The 24,349-nt window shown below is 43.0% G+C and overlaps 1 protein-coding gene across 2 annotated transcripts in view; it reads left to right on the top strand.

Annotated features, from left to right (window-relative positions):
- The window catches only part of dock1 (dedicator of cytokinesis 1), a 181,537-nt gene that overhangs the window by 46,773 nt on the left and 110,415 nt on the right, over positions 1-24,349 (top strand). For both annotated transcript variants that reach the window (XM_085760739.1, XM_085760740.1), the window contains exons 19-27: positions 430-527; positions 3,158-3,247; positions 4,749-4,849; positions 4,950-5,078; positions 6,982-7,090; positions 10,286-10,356; positions 14,948-15,054; positions 20,711-20,838; positions 22,947-23,042. In XM_085760739.1, the coding sequence (XP_085616865.1) occupies positions 430-527; positions 3,158-3,247; positions 4,749-4,849; positions 4,950-5,078; positions 6,982-7,090; positions 10,286-10,356; positions 14,948-15,054; positions 20,711-20,838; positions 22,947-23,042 (929 nt within the window). The remainder of the gene's footprint in view (positions 1-429; positions 528-3,157; positions 3,248-4,748; positions 4,850-4,949; positions 5,079-6,981; positions 7,091-10,285; positions 10,357-14,947; positions 15,055-20,710; positions 20,839-22,946; positions 23,043-24,349) is intronic.

Consider the following 24,349-nt stretch of genomic DNA (forward strand, 5'->3'; position numbering starts at 1 on the left):
CACACTGCCTTAACAAACTGACACAAGTGCGTTTTTTAAGCTCCCTGTTTGATAACCTGCCAAAGGTGGTCTGAATGAGCTCTCCCTTGAGCGTGATTAATCACATAATGACTCATCCTCTTGTGCCTGAATTCATTTTCCGTGATTAAAGGGAGAGAACTCATAGAATGACTAATGCTGTATTTGTGAAATTTACAAACTGACTTCTATGTGCCTGTGTGTGTGTGTGTGTGTGTGTGTGTGTGTTTGCGGGGGGGGGGGGACACCTTTAACAAATGTCTGACTCCGGCACTCATTATATTCAAATGTTGAATGTTAATTGTCATCTCTCGCAGCCTCTTTGTATCTCTTCATACTGGCATGATTAACTTAATGCTGTGTTTGTGGTAATGACTTTTCTTTCTGTTTGTGTTTTCTTTTCGTTTCCAGTCGACCTGCTCGGCCTCCTGAAGTGGCGCTCCAACACCAGCCTCCTGCAGCAGAACCTCCGCCAGCTGATGAAGGTGGAAGGTGGCGAGGTCGTCAAGGTCAGAGGCCGACACCGCTCCACTGCGCCGACTGCAGTTCGCTTATTGTCTTTGTTTTGATGCCGACACAAAAATCCTGTGCAAACAAAAACTAATGAGCCTGAACTCACTTTCTTTATTTATCCTTCAAAATAGTCTTTTCAGCAAAAATGTTCCATCTCAATAGCTGATGACTTAAACAATCCCTAGGTCCTGCTCATACCATTAGCATGCATCACAAGTGAACACCTCTGACATTATAATGCTCCTTTACATACATCTCAAGTAACCACAAGTGATCAGATCTCACTTCCCTGCTTTATATGCAAAGACACTCTCAGCTCACAGTGGAATAAAATTTTATCCATTTAAAAAAGTACAATATTCTCGGTTCATTATGAAACTGTCGATGTCAGTTGAGTAGGCGGTCCTTCAGTGTGGCCCGAGATGCATTTTGTGTTCACACTGTTGAAATAATGTGGACCAGACCTGTTACAAATGTGGCAGCGGTAGTAGTAGACGACTAGTGGAGAATACAACGAGGAAAATGTGTGACTCACATAGTTGTCTCAAGTAGCAGCTGTTGTTCAGTAGAGTCCTGCATTTTAACACTGCAATTATCTTTGCTGCCCCTCGTTTATATTCTGTTCTTCTGCAACTACCAAACTGGAGATTAGACAACCTGCTTCCTGTTTACACTCAAACACACATGTCCAGTGTAAGTGAATGGTCATGTGGTGCATTTTGCAGGTACAATGATCATCTGGATCAAGGTCATTAGTGTCTTACAATGAAAACGCTTCACTTCCTTTAAAGGGATAGTTCAACATGTTGGCAAATTCGCCTTTTGCCATAATCCCTATAGGGGTAAGCTCATTACCTTTAATTATCGGTGCATGTTGTTTTGAAATCCGCAGGGCAGAGACGCGAGCTGCTTAGCCAACACAATGGAGGTGAACGGTACAGGTCCCCTGTCCCTCATCAAACTCATCAATACACAATCCAACAACTCCAAAACACTCTTGCGGACAAGTTGTGAGAGTTGTTTTCGAAGCAAATGCATTCCTGCTGGGCGGAGTAATTTCAAAAGTAGTTCAGAGTATTTGCTTCATGTGTCATAATGTAACATTATTTTACATGATTATTTCATTGCGTGGCAAATGTGGCGTCACATCTTGTCTGAGAGAGCATTTTGCAGTTGTTGGATTGTGTATTTGATTAGTTTTGATGGACAGGGGACCTGTACCGTTCACCTCCATTGTGTTCGCTGAGCAGCTCGCGTCTCTGCCCCGCGGACCTCAAAACAACATGCACCGATAGGTAATGAACCTACTGCTATGACTATAGGGATTATGGCAATAGGCTGTTGAACTATCCCATGGGGACAGGTTGACATTTGTTGTTGTTTGTGACTTGTAAATGTGTAGAGTGAGGAAGAGAGCACATAGCAGCACACACAGCATCCAGATAAGGAGGAGAAGACCTGCTGTCAGACTTTCAGTGCTCAGGATGGGGCAGAGATCACTCCAAGGAGAAAGTCTGACATGGGCCGGTTGGGGGCCAGAGAGTCTGAGGAAGTCCTTCACCAGGCAGTTTTGATCAGGCCAAATGGATGCGTCAAACCACACAGCTGGACTAGTTCATTAAACCACGGGGGTGTGATTATTATCACCACCACATTAGCACTCAATCTCTTCCAAAGTGCTCCGAGGCTGTCGGTGTGCAATTAGGTAACATTTTCAGTTTGGCACTTAAAAACAATTCATCCACAGAGTATGCTTACTGTATGCTGTGATTTAAATACAGAGACTAGATCATAAATAAATCCTGGAAGGAAGTTGTTTCCAATTGAGTTTTTCTACTTGTTTTTTTCCTCATTTCCCTAATGTGATACTGTTTGCGAGCGAACTGGTCGCCCCCGTCGCCTCATCTCTGTCATGCAGTCTGGTCCCTCGCGAGATTGAATTGTGCTTTAAAACTCGACACCGTGCAAGTTATGTTTGTTTCTCGTGCGAGGACGTGATGAATCCCATCCATCCTGGGATGACAGAGCGAGCACAGTGGAGAGCGATAGATCTGTTTGCGACACTTTTACATCTGTTTCCACGTTGCCTCAGTAAATGGCTGAATAAATGGAGCATGTTTCTCCAGAGAGGGGAGGGTGGTGTGTATAGTTAGCGTTTCTGGAGGTGCTGCTGACAGAGAAGTTATTACTGTCTTCACAGAACTACTGTATATTGGCTCATGTTAACAGCTGTAAAGGGAGCGTAATGGGCAACACGGAGCCTTGGCAGAACACTTGGCATTTGGTTTCACCAAATAGAAGCACATAGGTTCATGTTTGCATTCATAATTTTAGGGATTATTATTTGACAGCAATTACATTTTTATATTTTATCAGCTTTTAGTGGCTCTGTATCCTTGTGGGCACCTACCATTAGGATGGAAGTAAAAAAAAATATGATTTGAACTCCGATCAAAAGCGCTTCCATATATTTTGTGCATCTCTTACATCTTATCATGTGGTTGTAATTTACACGTCCCCTTCCTCTTTCATTCACATTCATTTCTCTCTTTACTGTCAGAGCGACATGAGCCCTGATCATCAGTGCCTTCTTTCATTGTTGTGCCCTCTGCTTCTGTCATTCCAGTTTCTACAAGACACTCTGGACGCTCTCTTCAACATCATGATGGAGAACTCTGACAGCGACACCTTTGATACTCTGGTGTTCGATGCCCTGGTAAGTGAAGAAGCAGACAGGGGCAGTACAGCAGATAACCCTGCCAGCAGAGACAGTCTGGTCTGTGGGAATATACATTTTGACACATTTCATGCTCAGATGCAAGTGTAAATCATGTGTTTTAGGGGGGAATAAAACACATCTACCTCTTTTCTGTCCTAAGTTGTAGATCTAAACTACAAAGGTAAACATTTTTGATTATGGTGCAAGCTATAAGATTGTAGAGTCAAGACTCACGAGTGTTATTTGTCAGACTTAGACAATAATACAAAGTCATTGCAGTGAAATGATGTGTGCATACACTCCAGTGACTGTGCACGTTAAAAACATGACAGAACAACAACATTAGCCTGACTGAAGAAAAAAAAAAGCTGAAATGCTAAGACACACTGATATATGCTAAACACACACTTAACAACAGGCAACAACAAACAAAGAAACCACACATCACAGTTATTCCACAGTCTTTTCTTACAGTATGAACTGTAACTGCTTAAAATGATTCATTTGTCCCATGGAGAATCATCTTTGACCTTGAAATGTATCTGTAACACTGGGGATAACCTGCTTTATGACAGGATGTGCTCAGTCTTATGCAGAGCACACACACACCTTAACTCCCCACAAGGTTGTTAAGTGTGTGCCAGGGGTATGCCTCAGAGGAAAAAGCCTTGACTGGAACACCTACCTGCATCTCTGGAAACACAACACTGCAGTGTTGCTCAGAAATGTTTCTACATTAACATATTTTTTGTGTGTGTGTTTTTTTTTTAAACCAAGCAATGACTAAGGGGTTAAATTGTGAATAATACAATTCCTCAATAGGACAGTATGGACATCTTATTGCAAGTGAATTTTCTTATTTACATTTTATGTGCTGGAGCAGAGAGCTACAACACAGAAAACTCTTCAACTCAGCTGCACTGTATGTTGTAACTCACAAACTGTTCCCTGTTGTTCCTAAATAAAAGCTGGTTAATCATTTACTGAGAGAATTGCAGACATGTGAAATCACTGCTGCATTGAAATGGATGAATTTGCAATGCCAGGGTAGCATTTTCATTACAGTTGTTTGTCTAACATTAAAAAAAAAGTCTAATTTTCCTGCAAAATAGAGCACGAAGATGATCTGGTAAAAAGGAAAAAGAAAAATGAATTTCTGATTACATAAGTTCATCATGTATTAAATTTAGTATTTGTAGCCAATGAGTTGACAAAGTATCTGGCAGGATCCTATCTACCATACCATAGCCTAACATGAGGTAACATCTGAAAAGAACGGTTTTCTGTTCCAGAGAAAGGAGGGAGAAATTGTGTTGTCGGGTGTCCTAGATTATCTGCAGGCCAGAGAATTGAGAGAAAATGGCTTTCTGCTCAAATGCAATCTTGTTTAATTTCCCAATCTATTTCAGCATATTGGGTAAGACAGGCGCTTTTTCCTGCTCTCCATTATGAGCCATGTGGTTTACATTTTAATGAACATGTCTTTGTTCTTTGACAGGTGTTCATAATTGGCCTTATAGCCGACAGGAAGTTCCAGCACTTTAACCCAGTCCTGGAGACCTACATTCGAAAGCATTTCAGCGCCACGTTGGCGTACATGTGAGTTAATTACCTACCATACAAACAGATCGATGACATTTTACCGTCAAGTTTGTGTGATTATCGATTTATCATACTTCATGTGTGATCCTGTTTGTAGGAAGCTGACCAAAGTTCTGAAGAACTACGTGGACAATGCGGAAAAGCTGACAGAGCAGCTGCTGAAGGCCATGAAAGCTCTGGAGTACATCTTCAAGTTCATTGTCCGCTCCAGAGTCCTCTTCAACCAGTATGTCCTGATTCACCCACAATACGCACACAGATCACTCTGCATTGTTGGCAACACAAAGAGCACTGCAGCATTGAACTCATAGGCAGAAGAGTCTTTCACTTACAACAACAACAGATATTTCTGTCCTCTAAGCAGCAGCAAAGTTGTTCCTTAAATAAATCAGTGGTTTTAGCATTATTACATAATAAAAGTCAATATTGTTGGTGGTATTGATTGTGTTATCCGCATTAGGTACTGCTGCTGCTGCTGAATAAAGTTGAATTGGGTAAAAGTGAGCGGTCTTTAGGTGATGTAATATCTATGGGCATATTTGTAATTGGCCGCGATGTTAAATGAATGATCGTGTTGTCGAGCCACCGAGTGAAGCCGTTGGTGGCTGAGGAACTGATGTACGATCCCGGTCTAATTGGGTGCGCAGGGTTTGATTGGTTTTCTGCCCAACGTCTGGAGGACGCGGCGTCCTTTAGCTCACACATCGGACCACTGCGCCGTCGCTCTATGCTAGAGACCTCCGTCTCCACGGTGCCGGTGCCAACTGGCCACTTTTTGTAGGATTATCCGTAACGACCTGAAAGCAGACCTGTGTTTTGTAGTCGTTAAGGCACTTCCTTTGGTTGGTTGCCAGGCTCGGCTCCAATGGGCCGTTGTTGCTGAGTCACACTCAAGAGTTTTGGACTTGGTCTAAACGGCGAAGTTGCAGCTGTTGGTGCCTTTCATGCAGTTTTGAACCAGAAGGTGCCAAGGTTACATCAGCAGGCCTGTTTCATCGCGGGCCAGTGGAACATTTCTATGAAATGGTAGAGGAGACACTCTAATCACACAATTTCACCCCCGTGACTTAAGACTGGTGCGGCCGTCCAGAGCTCCCTCGGCTCTGCGGCGCTGCAGGTGAGAAACGGCTGTAAGTAATTGTTGTTGTGGGAGCCGGGGAGACGGATGCCTCTAATCCCGTGATTTCTGTAAGCTGTCAACGGTGACTATCCTGGACCGTGTAATACCTGCAGCCCCGTGAGAGATTGTGGCACCACAGAACCCAACTCTATGGAAGAAAGCCAGTCAAATCTGATGCACTGGGACCAATCTCACCACTTCACCCCGGTTTGACCTGCCTCCCACTGCTTCAGTGGGGTTTTTTTTTTGTGGAAACAATATTAATTTCTCACAGAAATCCTAATTTTGATGTTTTATTTATTTATTTTTTCCCCCGTCTGAGCAGTTGACACAGTTAATTACTTTGCAGAGAGCACAATGTGTCTCATTTACAGTTAATACCCAGTTTGTGGAGATTTATGGGCTCTGCAAGCGGGATAAAATACATTTTCATTTTTTGGTGGGGGGGATTAACAGAGGAAGCCCTGCTTTGTGTTCCCATGCACTTAGAAATTCGGGGAAGTGTTTTTCTTCAATTGTTCTGCGATCACTGGCTTTTAGATGCAATAATCACTGGGCAGCTTTCACGCCACATGAACCAAAGCAGCAGCAGAGAGACGTTAGAAATACTACACGCTGGAAAGAATCCGAAAGTGGAGTCGGTGAACCCCTCGCATGGCATTTGCTTTCTGTACCACATATAGTATTCCAGGAGAGTCATTAACATAGATCATTAATTTTTCTGATTTTTGTTTCCACATGAAAGCAGGCAGGTGCTTCTGGGTCTTGTCATGTTGTTTTAAATGCTAATCTGGCTGGCAGCAAGAGTGATGTCTGTGGTTGGGATCCAAGTATATTTGCATTGATAACACACACACGGGCCATTCTGCTGGCTGCTTTTAATGATTTAACAGGGAATCATCAAACTCTTGTCATTTCCACTGCGGGCGGGGCTGTTTACACTGGGATGAAACAAACAACAGCCTTGTGATCATCTGCCAATGTAATTCTCTACTTCATCTCCTCCCAGGCTCTACGAGAACAAAGGAGAGGCCGAGTTCATGGAGTCCTTGAGGAACCTTTTCACATCCTTTAATGATATGATGAACAGTAATTCAGAGAACACTGGCATGGTGAAGGTAGGCTGAGTATCACACACAGTCCGACTGCATGCTATCACTCAGACTCGCTGCCAAGAAATATCTGCTGCCGTGTGAATAGTAAATAACTGCTGCTGCTTGAATAGTAAATAACTGCTGCTGTGCGAACGGTAAATAAATCTGCCATGATTTGCTTTGGATGACGTGCTCTGTAATTGGAGATGCGTGTGTCTTGTTAGATCTAAATGAATACAACAGCTAATTAGACAGTAATGTTAAAGATCCCTCTGCTCATTGATGGTCTCCATGTCCTGAAATATTTGTTTTCTTTCACCTTTGCCACTTCTCTGTGCAGATTTTCCTGATCTTTATTCTCATTTTCTCCCCACATGCCGGGCTGCACATAAAATAAAATATATATCCGACATTTTTTACTAAATAGATGATTAAAGGAATTTGTCAACATATTGGGCAATATGGTTATTTGCTCTCTAGCTGAGAAGATCAGACCCACCCTCATAACCCTCTGGTAAATATGAAGCTGCTGTAGCACCTCTGCAGCTCGCTAATTAACACACTTCATCTTGTTTATTTAATCTGTACAAAAGTGTTACTGTTAGACTGAGGTATAAAAACCAAAAAACTTAGTTTGATAGGAGATAATAAGATGCAAACTGTTTGTATGGATTAAACTATGGGAGCTTCAGGGATGCTTATAGGCCTTTGGACAGAGGCAAGCTGCAGATTTCTCTCCAGGCTTGACACTAAGCTGCTGACTTCAGCTTCATATTGTATTTACTGGTCGATCTTCTCCTCTGAAAGTGTAATGTATGTTCCAACATGTCAAAGATTTAAGACTTAAGCTCAGTCTGGAACCAAAAACATGAACATTGTGCCAAAATTAATCATGTATGTCCTAAATTAAATACAAATTTAAACCATTTTATACAGGTGAAGATAATCTTGCATCATGATTAATGCATGTATCAAAATATGCAGAGTTTTATAAATTGTGGAATATATTTTACCATGTCTGTACTGTAAAATATGAATGTATTCTATATAGAAACCTTAACTTCTCAATAGACGTACGTTAGTTGAGGGATTTTTAGTCTCAGGCGCTGCAGATTGAATTTTAAATTTTGCTCGACATATTTTGTGATTCCTTGTGCAACTCGATAATGTTTTGTGCAGCCCCAGCCTTTCAGATTTCTCTTCCATCCTCACACTGTGTATGTTTGTTGTCTGTTGGTCTCTCTTGTCTGTCCGTGCTTGTATATATGTGTTTGTGTTTTTCCTCTCTTCCTTTCTCTCTGACCTTGACTGTCCTGTGGTCTGGGGTGCCCCCTCTGGCCTTCTGCTCTTTAGCTGCTCCTTAAGGTACTTATTTCACCGCCTCGCTCCTTCTGCCTTTAATCTCCCTCCATTATTATGTCTACATTTCATTGTCCTTGACCCCAAACTTCAGATGTGAAACAAACAAGTGCACTTTTTTTTTAATGTGATTCTGTGGAGATACACTCAGACCACACATGCTTCTGTGCAGACACCTATGCTTTTAGAGATAACATAATCACAGGGTACATGCACCTTGGCGCACCTACAGTAGATCCATGTGCACGCTCAACCATAGGAGAAGCTCAGGAGTCAATTAGGAGTCAGTTGCTGTGTAATTGGGTGAGATATTAGCTTTACTGTCAGTAAATTAAAAACTGATCTTGAGGAACGGGCATGAAAGCGAGGAGTCCCGGTTTCTTCCCGAGTCCGCCCTCGTGAAAGCACTGTGACAGGTGGAAGCTAATGAGCAGTCCCATCATACCTCCAGTCTGAATCCTGATGAACATCTGGACAGAGCAGCGCACGATGCAGAGGAAAATTTTGATTAACACACATACACACGCACGCACTGAGGCGCACACAGAAGCAGGACACAAAGCACAACAACGCAACTCCACTGAGATTTCTCTCTTTGACTCTTCACACAACACAGCCCTGCACAACAGGTGGGTGTTTGGTTGTTGCTGAGAACAAAGCAAAGACCAAAAAAAAAAGAGACATTCTGCTGCTAAAATGTCCTCTTCAGTGGATAAACAGAGGCTGTTGGGTTTTTTTTATCAGAAAGAGCCAGGGCTGCTCTTTCAAACAGCATCTTTGAAATCCATGTTTCAGGCTCCAACTCTTTCTGACTGCAGAATGGGGTGGTGAAGTGCCATGTCGAGGTATACATATTAAAGGGGGAAAAATTTCTAAGAAGATGAGAGTAGATTAAAGCGGCCCGCATCCCTGTTTCAAAAGTCAAGGTTAAGATACAGTTTTACTCCGCTGGTGCCTGCAGAGATGTTTTTAAAAGTATGCTCTTTAGACGGGAATAAAAACAGAAATTGTGCCAACACCTCCTTATTTCCTGAAGTCAGTGACCAAGAATTTTCTCTCATGTAAACATCGCCAAATCACCTGTCACACATCCTCCAAAATAAAGCATGCACAATCGGGCGCGCGTGTGGTTTGCAGCAGGTGACGTCCAGTGCGCGCTCCATTGGCGTGGCTAATCAACCTCTATGAGAGCGACTGGCACCGTCGCTAATTCGCACAGATGCTGTATAAACACCCCCCAACCCACCTTGGCCGGCGTTTAGCAGCAGTCACTCAGAGAGGGAAGTGTCAGCTCGGTTAATCATTCCCATTATTAATGGATGGCTCTGTAATCAGCCACTGGGTGCACGCACTTGATGACTTTATTATAGTATCGATGGATAAATTAAGATCCTATCTGGCTGTGTCTATCAAGGTATCATTAGAAGAGATCTTCCTCTGGTCCCAGGTTATTTACGAGGAGCCTGAACACCACAACCACCACTCTGTCCTCAAGTACACTGAATTAAAATGGCCACATTACAGGAGCTCAGCGTGATATCGATAGGTTATTATGCCCACTCATAGTCTCGAGGTGCATATTGCTCAGCAGCAAATATTTAGTCTTCATCAGCATCGGTTAAAACGTTTTTCCTGAGTGAAACAGAAAAGTAGGACACAGTCATCTTAATGAAGCCGAAGACACATTTACACTTCACTACACACACAATGCAACAGCATGCAATTCCCACCTTACCTGTGGAAAATATTGTATTACATAATGCGGGGTTGAGTGTCTCACTAAATATCAATCAATGACTAAACTAATTAACTCGCAGATGAACATAATCATGTCATGTTTCCTTTGTTCCTCTGGTAAAGGGTGCTGCGCTCAAGTACGTCCCCACCATCGTCAATGATGTCAAGTTGGTCTTTGATCCCAAGGAGCTCAGGTAATTTTATATGAAACGTTACATATTCCCACACTTGATTATAGAGGTAGATTGGTCTTATTATTATTTGTGTGAACACACCGACAATCTGTGTGTAAATGTGTAAACTGCAAATATAAAACAGCTTCCGCAAATGAAATTATTATTTCTAAATGAATTGATGTGTTTTTTTATGTGTTTTTATTCATGGGATTTGTGTATCTGCAGACCCGTTTCCTATTTACAAGAAATCTTTGTGAGTTTTCAAATTAATCTTTTTGTATTTGTGGAAGGTTTTTTATATTTGCAGGTTGCCCATTTACACACAGATTGTCAATGTGTTCACACAGATAATACTACTGAGACAGATTTACCTCCGTATTTGACTGTGACTGCAGATGACAAGTTGTTGCCACAGCAGATCACACACAAACACTCACACATCTGCGAGTTACTCTGAAACAAGGGGGCGTCACTTAAACTCATTAAAGCAAATGTATAGAAGATGCTCAGATTAGCCTTAAATGGCCTTTTAGGCCTATGCTCGGGGAATTAAAGAAAGAATCTCAATTGTTTTGTTTTTTGAAGTGACAGCTTGATACTATGAGTAGATCTACTATCACTAACAAACTGATGGGATTATGAGCCACTGCAAAGACTTGGAGGCTTTATTTATGTACTAGTCTGGTTGTTTTTATTCAACAGCTCAGCATTCACTCACTGCATTGGTTAAAGGGATAGTTCAACATTTTGGCAAATTGGCCCATTGCCATAATCGCTATAGTCATAGCAGTAGGTTCATTACCTTTAATTGTAGGTGTAAGCTATTTTCAGTACGGCGGAGCGCAGCAGCTGGCTGCTCAGAGCTACGCTATGGAGGCTAAGGGAATTTCTTGGTTTCCCTCATTAAACTCATCAAATTCAACATCCCAAAACTCCACAGCGCTTTTGTAGACAAGTTGTGACCTGCACAACCACCACGCTATGAGATAATGACGGAATGATACGAAACGGAGCCGTTTTCGAGGTAAATACAGGGTAAATACGGAGACTGCTTGCTGAAAAACTGTCCCTGAACGCAACGCGCATCAGCGGTTTTGTATGAATTTACCTCGAAAACGGCTCCGTTTCGTATCGTTCCGTCATTATCTCATAGCGTGGTGGTTGTGCAGCTCACAACTTGTCTACAAAAGCGCTGTGGAGTTTTGGGATTTTGTATTTGATGAGTTTAATGAGGGAAACCAAGAAATTCCCTTAGCCTCCATAGCGTAGCTCTGAGCAGCCAGCTGCTGCGCTCCGCTGTACTAAAAATAGCTTACACCTACAATTAAAGGTAACGAACCTACTGCTATGACTATAGCAATTATGGCAATGGGCCAATTTGCCAAAATGTTGAACTATCCCTTTAAACATGCTCAGGTTGCCTTGGAAACCCACGACTGCTCCACTCAAGTGTCCATTACAGTTAATGTTGTCCACCGCAAATGTCATCTGCTATAGCTTAATGTCTGTCTTGATAACAAACAACCTCTTAAGCGTCACATGCTGATGTCACCATGAGACTCAACAATAAAAATGTAAAAATGTTGAACAACAACAAAAACCTCTTATCTGATCTGAGTTTTTCTTCTATGTTCGAATGAATGGGCTGTTGAGCTCAAGTGACCTTTTGTAACCATTGACCAGAAATTTCAGATTCATGTATTTTTTTTCCAAAGCCGTTTCTGAAACCAGGGAGAATATTGCATTTGTGACAAAATGCCTCATGGGTCTGCCCTTGATTTTCTGTCCCATTTTTCTGTCTTTAATCTGTTATGCTAAAAGGACACAGCACAAACAAAATAGAATGGCCTTATTTACGGAGCATTATACTTACAAATATGTGAGGAAGTGTTGAGTGAAACACTTTCTCACTGTAAACGAGTCTTTAAAAAACACATTTTGTTTACGTTTCGCTCCGACCTTTTCATCATGAGTAAATTGCTTAGTTCAGATGAATATAGTCACACATGAGTCACACTGATTGCATCGTAATTTTCTTATTATAATATATGCATCCTGCACACAGGCAGTTACACCAATAGAAAGCATCTAATTTCTGACCACGCTGTGCTTAATGTTTGTCAGTAAAAAATGAAACCACTCTTTTTCTTAATGATCTAATTTTCCCTCCATTGAAGGTCAGGAGAGGCGGAATAATAAGGAAGTCTGTGAAAAATGGTGGCGCTCTGTCTCGGCCCCTTAGATGATCTCAGAACTAATCTCATCACAAACTCAATATGCTGGATGGGTGTGTCTTTTTGTCGCAAGATCCTTGCTTATATCATCCCAACTCATTTTAATCAAAAGCAGTCAAACACGGCGCTGACAGCAGCCGTCCACCTCTGCTTAATCTAATTTACAAAAGGGGAAACCCTGTATGTGCTGCAAAGAAATATTTTACCACCAGATGAAACGCTCTTGACACCGCGGGATCTATTTTTACCACGCAGCTCGGGGACTGGCAACAAACTGTGCTAATACATGTAGGTATTTTCCAGGCCCTGAAATGTGCTTTGCCTGCTCATCATCACGCAGGCACTCGGGAAGGGGCCCCCCTTCCATTTGCCCATGTCCAGCACCTGGGCAGCTGCCATCCCCACAGCAGTTTCTGGGCCACACAAGGCTCGCTAAGCCCCGGCTCTGGCCGCTGCTCCACCACTGTCACAGCCACACAGATGAGGGGGGGACGGGGGGAGGGAGGGTCTTTGGTTTTCAGCCTCTCTGTTCTGTCTGTTCAGCTCTCGCAGCTCCCTTCTCTCACCTCTGCTCTCGTTTAGATTTAAAGGGACAATGAGGAGTTTTGGAAAAGCGAAGCGTTTTCACACTACATTTATGAGCCTCCGCGCGCACCGTAAAATTCTTTGACCGGCGCAAGACAGACTCATGTTTTCATTCATCAAGAATTAAAGTCGGAGGTTCGAAGACGATCACATACCGTCGTAGTTCCGACCATAAACAGCGATTCGGCGGCGTTATTCTCATGACTCGCCACAAAACCGAAAGTAAAAAAAGCTGGTCGGCTCGACCAGCATCTCCGCCACCACTAATAATGACAAAATAACGATAGAGACAAAACGATATATTTATCGAAAATGGGCCCATTAACAAGTTTGGGTAGCTTAGATTCATCCACATTAACGTGATACTTTTTTTATAACCAAATAAAAACTCCTTGTTGTACCTTTAATATAAATTCTTCACGGTGTATGAAACTAGATGGAGATGTTTGGTCTTATTTGGGTTGTTCATGATGGAGCATGCAAAAATGTTTAAACCAGGGCTGTAAAAAACAAACACATCATGAGGCATTAATTAAATCATGAAGTCTTATCTGTCCTACCTGTTTCAGTTGAATTTCCTGTAACAATGCAGTGCTCACCGTGCTGCCGTCCTCTCTGTAGTTCGAGGGGAAACATGAGAGGAGCTTTTGATTTTAGCTTTAATTCTGAAAGCTGGAGTCCTTTATGGAGCTTTCAGTTAGTCATAAATCACAGGGCTGTCTCAGATGAGGTGGTATCAGCTGTTCCTGTTGTTAGTGCAAACCTGGCTGAGCAGCTGAGCTGGAGGCGACTAAATTGAAGCCTTGGGGGTGCCGGCATAATGAAGACCTGGTCCCTTTTACTGAGGAAAAAATATCTGATTTATTGTATGCACATGGATATGGGTATTTCTCTCAGGCTCTGAAGTTTTAATCATTCAGTTACGTGTTAGTTCTCTTAACAACAATGAAAAGAAGACAAGAAAATTCATCATCTATTTGAATACTGTGTCCTGGCGCTCAAGGTTGAATAGAATAGAATAGAAATCCTACTGGTCAATAGCTTTGTGCGACTCAAAAGCAACATTAACACACTGGGGATGAAGGTTGCACACACCCACACAGGTGTTTTCATGTGTCTGGGCTGATTCGACTCTCGCCAGGACTGTGGACGTGTGCAGTGTCTGCTGGACTGACGGTTCTCTGACTCAACTGTCTGAAACTAACAAAATATGAAGTTTTATGAAGCTTTGTTATAGAGAATAAGTCTAAACAGCCAAGATTAGGAGTGGACCACAAGGGTTATATAACCATATCAGTACATATCTCAACATATAGAGTCATATTTTACAATTTTATGTGACATTTTATATCACAATAGTTGTATATTTTGTTATATTGCACCTTCAATGGAAGATAGAAAGAAAAAAAAACTTGATGAAAACTAGGTGCTTCATCACATAAATACAAATGTTTGTGAATCGATAACCATTTTTTGACATTAATTTGCAACAGTGACAAATGTCCTCTAATATAAACAGAGCTAGTAGAGTCAGTCTCTAATAGGAAGCTGCTCTCAGAGTTCATTCAAGTCCTCTGGGTTTTTGCTACAAGTTCTCAAATCCTCAAATCCTGGACAGAATATGTGAGAAGTACCTGCGTGGGCGTGCGGAGCCATTAATTGTGTTTTGGATGACCGCTTGCGGTGTGCACGCAGTCAACCAATCCAAAGGCGCGTGATGAAGTTTGACCTTTTTGTCTTTATCGCCCCCCCCCCTCCCCACCTGTCCCCACCCCTCTCTGTCTCTGCAGCAAGCTCTTCACTGAGTTCATCCTCAAGGTTCCTCTGGGTCGCCTGGTGAAGCAGAAGCTGGACTGTCTGATTGACATTGTCCACAGTGATCTCTTTACCCATCACGGTGAGAATACACACACACACACACACACACTGTACTCGCTGTTCACCGCGTGCTCCTTCACTCTCGGGTCCAGTAATCACACACACCACCTGCCTCCCCAAAGGTAGCCCAGTGTGAGCCACAGTAAAGGTCACTGGTGAGGTGTAGTGGAAATCCCTCTTGTTATCTAAGAGGAACGAGCATCCCCATTGCTAAAATCACCTGGACACTGGTACCTCCTTTTTCTCAGTCTTCAAGTCTCTGCTCTTTCTTTCTTTCTTTGATTTACTATTTAATCCCTTTTCCTGAAATCTCATTTTCCTCTCCTCACCTCACCCCGGCTGCACTCCACTTTCATAGACTTTTATGAAACGCTTGGACACAGCGCTGTTGTATATTTTGGCCGTGTTGTAGCAATGCCAGACATGAAGGGCAGGGATGTAGAGGTGGTTAATGAGAACCTGTACCTCTCTGCTCTCTGCAGCCAGGCTCGCCCGCGGCGACCTGCCGACGAGGCCCCGCCACAATGACGGTCCAGGGCCAAGCATTTTGCCGGAGGCAGCGGTTCCTCTGAGGCCGTGTTAGCTTCGATTTAGAGCCCGTCCTGCGGTGGTAAATGAAATGCAAAGTGCCAGGCAACAGTGATTTAATGTGGCTGGAAGGGGACAACACATGCCTCAGAGCAGCGGACTTAAATATAGGAAGTGGACGACAGTTTTCCGCACGCCACACTTGCTCTCTGCTTCTGTCATCAACCGATCTGTTCAGCATGAATACACCGGAAAGATGATGAGATGGGATTTGAAAAAGGTGTAAAACAAATTTATCCTGTTGAATAATCTCAGATATTGAACAAAACACAATATAAATGTCTCTGCCTTTAATTTAATGATCCGGTCTTTTCATACTAAAAGCAACATAAAATTGTAAGTGTTGAAGAGAATTGCTCAGTGCACAGCCCTTTGGCCATCGCCACTGATCTGTTGGTGTAATTGTGGAGAAGCAGACCTCCCACATGCTTGTGAATAGCTTTGCAGATCAGCAGGGGGACTTGTTGCTGCGACGAAGACAAGAATTTTCCCGCTGCTCGGGCCCTTGCTACATCTATGCTTTGAACACATTCAGCCATCTTTCAGGTCCATGTTTGTTTTCAAGTTGTGCGAAAAGCAGCGATGGAGAAGGCTTCAAAGTTAACTTATCTTTTCCTGCAGTAGCATCAAGCTGAGCTCTATTGTGGAGATTTACTGTATCATGGTAGCCTGGTTGGCACGACTTTCCAATGTTGATACTCAGCATTGGGTCTGGCCAAGACGTTAAGAGAATCCATTTCTCAAAGCGCGTCCTTCAAACCTGGTTTACCCGCCCCCCTCAAATGCCTCAGTCTGCTATTGGTCGAAGCCAGAATAGGCGGTGTCGAAGCTTAAACCAATCACACCGCTGTTTACAATGAGGTTCCGGTCGCTGCTCTACTGCGTCACTTACTTGAACACGCCTCTACCCAGAGCCGTTGGAGAGGCTCGACGTTGATTGGCTCTCGAAAAAGAGGGTGGAGTTCCCGAAAATTCGGGAGACAGAAATCCAGTTAATAGCACGGTTGGCCAGACTAGCAGTCAGCAGCGCTTTTGCGAGGCGTGACGTCACTAGTGTGGGCGCGACCAGGCTAGTATCATGGAGAGTGACCAGTAAAAAATAGCTCGGTGTTTTTTTTAAAGGGATAGTTCAACATTTTGGCAAATTGGTCCATTGCCATAATCGCTATAGTCATAGCAGTAGGTTTGTTACCTTTATTTGTCGGTGCAAGCTATTTTTAGAACGGCGGGGCAGAGCCGTGAGCTGCTCAGAGCCATGCTTTGGAGGCTCATGGGATTTCTTGGTTTCCCACATCAAACTCATCAAATACACAATCCAACCACTCCAAATTCCGTATTCTGTTATTATTTCATAATGTGGTGAATGTGCAGGTCACAACTTGTCCACCAGAGCGTTTTGGAGTTGTTGGATTGTGAGTTTGATGAGGGAAACCAAGAAATCCCATTAGCCTTCGTAGCGTAGCTCTGAGCAGCTCACCGCTTGGCTCGGCCTTTCTAAAAATAGCTTGCTCCGACAAATAAAGGTAACAAACCTACTGCTATGACTATAGCAATTATGGTACAGTAATGGGCCAATTTGCCAAAATGTTGAACTAACCCTTTAAGGCGGTCGCATCTTGATCTTCAGGTGATGCCTGAAACGTTTCCTCGCCAAAACCAGCACCAAAGTGAAATCCTCTGGACTTCTCGGAGCTAACGAACGCCCAGCAAAGAGGCATTAACCCAGATAACTCTAACCTCAATATGGAGTTTCTGCACGTGCTCATCAATATGCATTGGACGTGCTCACTGATGACAGCGTTCTCCTTCCTGTAGGCTGCACAGTGATTAACATATTTAATGGTTTCTGTGCAGAAAACATGTCCTGAAAGAGCACTTTCCAGCCCCCGGTGGGCTCGTTTCTGTTCAGAATCCCAACTTCAGATGATAAGATGACATCCTTTCCTCCACTGGTTTATCTTTTATTCTTTACATTTGAATTCAAAGTGCTGTGCGTTTCCTTTGGTGTGCATGCGCAATTCCCTGTTGCATATGAAAACTTAATGAACTCAGAAAAGAGGGGCATGTTTTGTTTCTTTTGTTTCTTTATTAATATTATTACTATCATTATTATTACTGCTTTGGAGGCACAACAACGCTGTGTCACCTTCATTGCTGATGATGTAAAAGGAAGGAGCCGGGCAGGGGCGCATGAATCGCTTGCAAATGGGCTCATTGGACGAGAACAAATATGTCAGCTGCTCTCCTGGTCTGTGTTAAAAGGGAAAATCAGTGTAGCGTATAAAATCTGTTTGGGCTGCAAGTTTGAGGAGAGCACCCGTGGTCTGGCTTGATAGTTCCAGTCTGCTTGTACCGTACCCACCCAGCAACTAGTGTGTGTGTGTGTGTGTGTGTGTGCGTGAGTGTGGATGTATGTATATATGTGCTCACATGACTGTGTGTGTGTTACTGCTGGTGTGTACTGTGTGTTTTTGAGGAGGCGCAAAGGGATTGAGGATTGAAGCCCTGTAAAAACAAGGTATTAAACACTCCACACAATGTTAGACGCCCTCAGATAGGAGATTTACTTTTGTGTTCAATCCCTGAAAGATTGCTAAGCACACACACAAACACACACACATACATATATATATATATATATATATATATATATATATATATATATATATATATATATGTATGTGTGTGTGTTTGTGTATATATATATATATAAACACAATTTTTTCCCTTTAAGCTGCATCAGGCGGGTAGTTTGGTCCTCTGTTCCACAGCACCAAAAATATTTCAGCGCAGACATGGTTGTCACTTTGTGTCAGAGCCTTGTTATCATGTGACAAGACTCTTAACATCCATAACGTTTCTTTTTTAGGTGTTTAGCAGTGGAAGATTTAGGTGAAGAATAGCTGCATTGTTGAGCAGCCTTCCCACAATGCTGCAGTCAAACACAGGAAGCTGCTGGGATAATGCTTGGCGGAGCTTGCTCAGATGTTCAGTCGGAGCCGTTTCTCCATGCTCCCAACTGGTGTCGAAGTTTTTGCGTCGGCAAAGTGACACAAAACTGACACTGCTAAGCTGACGTTAGGGGGAAAGCCACCATGTGGGGAGGGCGAGGCTTGTTCTTTATATCCGCTGGAGTTATGCAAGGCTTGCTAAATTGCTAGAAGATAGTTTATTGTGAAGGTGTTGAAGATGCTCTCACCGATTTAAAATGAGATTTCAATAGTTTTATTTGTCAAAATGTTAATTATGCTTTTTTTTGCCTTTTTATTACAGAGCCTAATCTGGGTCTCTGTGTGGAACTCAGGGTTATGGCGTTAATAGTAGCAGTAACGATGATGTGGAAACAGAAACGGCTTCTTGAAGACTCTCTGTCTTATTTACGAACATGGAGATGAAATGCAGCAATGTCTCCTTTCTTCGTTGCTCTCTATGGAATCGCTTCATACGACTCGGTCTCATATGTAGGGAGGAGGAGAGGGATTGGAGAAGAGAGAGCACAGATTCATACTCAATACCCCTGGGTATTGTTTATGAAGGGGTCACCATAGTTCATGCTATTCATTACGCTTTACATCCTGCTGTTTATCATTCGGCCTTGAGCGCTACTGCCAAAGCTCTGTGTGTGTGTGTGTTTCTCAGTATGTGTGTGTCAGTTGTGATGTGTAATGAAGTTACAATTTTATTTTTTTCCCCCACACTTGATTAGCTTATTAAAGCGGTAACATTATCTGTGGAGCAGAGAGATTGTATTGATTTTGCGTTGCAGTCGGTGGCTGTTTAGAGCATCCATGTCTCCACACCTTGTCATTATAACAATTTGTTATTTGAGTACTGTTGTCCCTGTGGTCCGCAGCGGTATCGGTGATGCCTCCTCTCACCGCACTGCTCTTTCGCTGCTGTTATTATCTCTTAAGATGACATTAATATCAGTGCTCAGACTTCCTCTGTGTGAGAAACACAGTTGGTGTGCTGCACTGAGAGGAGCTTCTTTTTTTAAATTTATTTTCATTCGCTTTATTTCATTTATTGCAGAGGGGAGTTAAGTTTCTACGGTAAAACTTCTATGGATGGAAAACTTTTACATGATTCCCATCCCTTTCCATAAATCTATAAAATATTCACTTAACCCCCTAACAGATACTCCCACCTTCTAATTGAACCAGCCCTAACCCCAGTATTTGTCCCTGGGCTTTAAATATGACCCACACACACACACACACACACACAAATGCCACTGAGATTGGAATCAGAAGGTTTAATAAAAAATATGATAATTTTGTGGCAGGCTGCCTTAGGTTTACCTTCCATGAGAATACTTCCTGGCTTATCACTGCTGTCCTCCATGTCCAATTGCCAGCCAAACTCTGTGCCCTCTGCGTATGGAAATCCACTTTTTGATGTCGCCGTCAACATCAGACAAACTCCTCGGGTTTGGTTTGGTTGCGTGTTTTTGTAGAAATAATCAAATCTTAACTGTTCTGCTTGTATTTGCTGTTTAAGGTTCAAAGGTACGGTGGCCCTGAGAACCCAATACACTCACTGCAGCTCAAGAAAACACGCACACAAATATGCAAATGTGCCGCAAAATCATTCATAAAATATCTCCATCGATTTGCTCCTCTTTTCAAAATGACATGGTTTGATTCTCACACCAGTACGACTGTAGATGTAACCGGGCCACTAATGGGTTGAGTGCTTTGATTTAATAGGAGAGGAGGGACCAGTTTAATCAGCTTGTAATTAGTAATGGTATCAGGTCACTAGGTAGTTGGCTAATTATTTTTTACTACCTGATATTTCTGAGAAGTTGATGACCTTGTTTGACTATTGTTCTGCTGTTGCACTGTCACCGTTTCTAAGGATTTGGGGAGCTTTTTTTTTTTTTGCCACAGTCATTTTTAATAAATATATTCACCGTGCACATAGTTTTAATTTAATCCTTGGAGCTGTGAGGGAGCCATTAACAAGCTGCGTGCCTCTGCATCCACAGTGTGTCGACAGCATATGCCGCAGTGGCTGTCATCTGTTCCTCGTGTCGAGCCGGCGTCGTGAATGTTTATATATCCGCTGATGTGTCCCCCCCGCAGATTGCCGCGAGATCCTCCTGCCGCTGATGACGGACCAGCTGAAGTTCCACCTGGAGAAGCGGGAGGAGCCAAAGGCGTGCTGCCAGCTGCTCAGCGACATCCTGGAGGTGCTCTACAGGAAGGATGTGGTGAGGATGGAACACACCTCTGCAGCTCCATGTGCTTTTATTCCCCCCCTCTTGGATAAGCAGTGAAATAACAAGCCCTGCCCCCCCCCCCCCCGTGAAGGAGAAAGAAGCACTTTTTTGCCGTGGTTATTTTCCTAAGTAGTTCCTAATCACTGCGCTGCTAATTTATTTAATTGTGAAGGAGCAGATTCTACAGCAGTGTTAATTTACCAACCCCTAAACTTGGCTGTGCTCAATAAATCCTTGCTGAGGGTGGCTGGAGGCCACCTTCACCACCATGAACATGCTGCTAGAGCAGGATGATGAGCTCTGCCTAATCCCTCGGTGTTTTAGACCCAGAGAAGCTTATAATAATGTGGTCTGTATAATGAGGTTGAGGAGTTGTTGAAGTCAGTCACAAAGTCAGTTATAGAGCCTGTCAAGTCGAATACATTTCTCATCATGAATTTTGTTGTTTTTTTAATCCAATTAATCAATTTACACAAATCTGAGAAGATGAAAACAATGAATGTTGGCGTTGGTTGATTGGAATGAAATGATTACAACTACTGTACTGTATTGCCAGTTTAGTGATGATCTACCACTTGCTCACTGGAGTTTACATCTCTCACACTGAGATTTCACACAAACACGCATGCACATGATGGCACACACACACTCTCTCTCTTCACAAAATGTGTTTCATCCTCTTCCATGCCCTGACTCCTGATGTCCTCCCTCAGGCCCTCTCAGACTCCCCTCGCCATTGATCACCACGGCCTCGCCTCCCACTCTCCTCTCTGCGAGGGATTATCCACCTCTCCCACTTGCTCTGACTTTAACACTCCTTGTCTCTCTGTCTCGTGTTGCCGCTTCCTCTCACTGCCTTGCTCTCTCTTTCTTATCTGGCCCACACCGCACACTTCCTTAGACTTAAATGTGCATGTCGATAAGGGAAAGGAAAATGATGTAAGGGAAACCACTGCGGATACTTCTGTCTACGGGCGTTACTAAGTTATCAAGCAGCTTATATCTCGTTAGGAGTGAGGATCATTGTGTGTCCCCCTTTTAAAATAGCTGGATTCAAACTAAATCAGGAGTTTTTCTTTGTCCAAGAGGTTTGTGTAGATACTTAACACAAACCGGTATTTTTCTGTGAAAAAAACAGGTCTGTCTGTCTGAAATAGTTTATACCCCCCAGCACCTCCCGATTGCGATTGTGGGAACTTTGTGTCTGTATGTGCACAAACTCGGGTGTATGAGCTTTTCAACTGCGGAAAGAGCCATGTAAATTATTGAAAGTTTAGGTTCATGCCGTTAAGAGCTCAGACGTGCAGACAGGTAGAGACAGACCTCTCCTCACTCAAACTAATAACCAGCTCCAAGGAAAATCGTCCCACTTCCGACAACGGTGCTGCTGCCCCATGGGTGTTTCCCCCTTTTAAAAGCCAGGATTTGTCAAGTATAAATCATTTTGGCTGCACCAGTCGTATTCATCCTGTCTCTTAGCACAAAATGTTCCCTCTGTATATTTCAAGTTCGTGAGGAGGCAGAATGAATGTTTTCATATCTGTTGATAAAGACTTCTCTTTCTGTTTTCAGTTTGAGGATATCTGAAAAAACCTGAGAACAGAAACTCACCAGGAAGCCCCTTCTCCCCTAATGTTGAAATATGTCTACGATGACGCAACTTACATTTTTGGATTTTGCCCTTTTTCTCACCTCATGTGTTTTCTTAACTCGAGCTGATAATCAGTCAAATGTTCATGAAGGGCCTGCTATCTATCTGGATCACTGACAGTCCAGCTTTTAATCTTCTTTCTGGAGTTGTCAGTTACTAATTTTTGACAATGATTCATTGTAAATCTGTTGTAAAACAGATTAACCTCACTTATTTTTTTATTAGTGCTGTTTTATAGCCGACTGTAAAATCTCACTCTCTGCTTTCTCTTCTTCTGCAGTATGACTCACATAAATAATGCCTGCACTGATATATTTATTAATAGATACATTTAGAGATATACAGTACGTGCACCAAAAATAACTGTTAAGAACAAATTTTCACAGGTGGATTTCCGTTTGACATGCTTGTCCCTTTGCCTATGTGTTAATTTCTGTGTATTTTGCAGGGTCCAACTCAGTGGCACGTGCAGATCATCATGGAGAAGCTGCTGAGGACAGTGAACAGAACAGTCATCTCCATGAGCCGTGATTCCCCTCACATCGTAAGTCAGACTGATTTTCTGTAGTTGTTCAAAGAACGATAGCGTACACCACAACTGACTTTTTCCATTTTCTGCACACACTCGCACACACACACGTGTGCACACTCCAGTTATTTGGAGGTCTATACAGCCGAGTGAGCCAAACTCCCACAGGCCCACTGCAACCCCACTTCTATTCCATAGCTCTCATAAAAGGTAAAGTCCACCTTGACCAAAAAAAAAAAAAAAAGAAGCTTTCACAGAATCTCAATCTCACAGTGGCTTTGATCTGCTCATACCTCTCTCCAGCCAGTTGTTCATGTGCCAGCCTGTGTGGGTTTCACTTTTGCCGTTTCATGTTTTATTTTCTTAAGTTTGTGTGTTAACTTCACTGCATCTCCCCTCCACCGCTGTTGGCATCCTTCTCCCAATCACACTCTCCGCTAGAGCTCGATAGCAATTAATGCACTTATCAGTCATGGTGTAAGTACGCTGTCTGCCTGACCGTAGCCTTCATCCATTTTACATGAGTGCCATCGATGTCAACTTTGACTTTTCTATTGCGTCCTGCGTTCAGCAGAGCCGCGTGTAGTTTGTGATGTGACTTTGAAAGTGCGACTTGAGCGATGAACGTTCAGCGGCGTCCAAAAGTCTCAGACCACTCTCCCAAAGTGGTATGTAGATTTTACATAAGGTTTTTATGATGAAGGAGATTCCTCTGAGGGCACTTAAAGCTACTTTTACAGCCCACTTAAATTCAGATAAGTGATGAGAGAGACGTTTCCTCAGAATTTTAAGTACATGTAAGGAAAATGGAGAGCTGTATATGATACCGACTGATGATATTGACACTGTGGCTGGCTGGCATTGCACCCGTTCTCCCGTCTCAGGTTATTTATTGTATTTTATGCGCGTGAATGAGAGAGACTGAAGTTGTTAACATTTTTTATATCCTGGGGACTCGCTATGGGGGCAAATGTAGGTGTAAGGGTTGGGGTTAGGCCAGAGGTCGGCAACCTTTAGCGTTAAAACAGCCGTCTGGGTCCATTCCCACTGAATTTAACCCCACATGAAGCCACAAAACCTATTTGACCACTAAATTGACGTGCACGCCGCATGCACACCGCTACGGCGTCGCTTTGGGGTGAGCGCACATGACGCGCATCTAGATTGAAGGCAATGGGTCTGTGCGCGTAAAAGAACGCCATGCACACACATGCTTCAAAATCACACAGGCCACCTCAGAAAGGAAGAGAAAACCCTGCACTCAACTGCAGCATATTCTTTCATTAATAAGGGCAACCCCCCAAAAATGCCAGTTTGTATAA

The sequence above is a fragment of the Trachurus japonicus genome, chromosome 19 (genome assembly GCF_045865225.1).
Source record: "Trachurus japonicus isolate A0001 chromosome 19, Traja_1.0".
In the NCBI taxonomy this organism is placed as follows: Eukaryota; Metazoa; Chordata; class Actinopteri; order Carangiformes; family Carangidae; genus Trachurus; species Trachurus japonicus.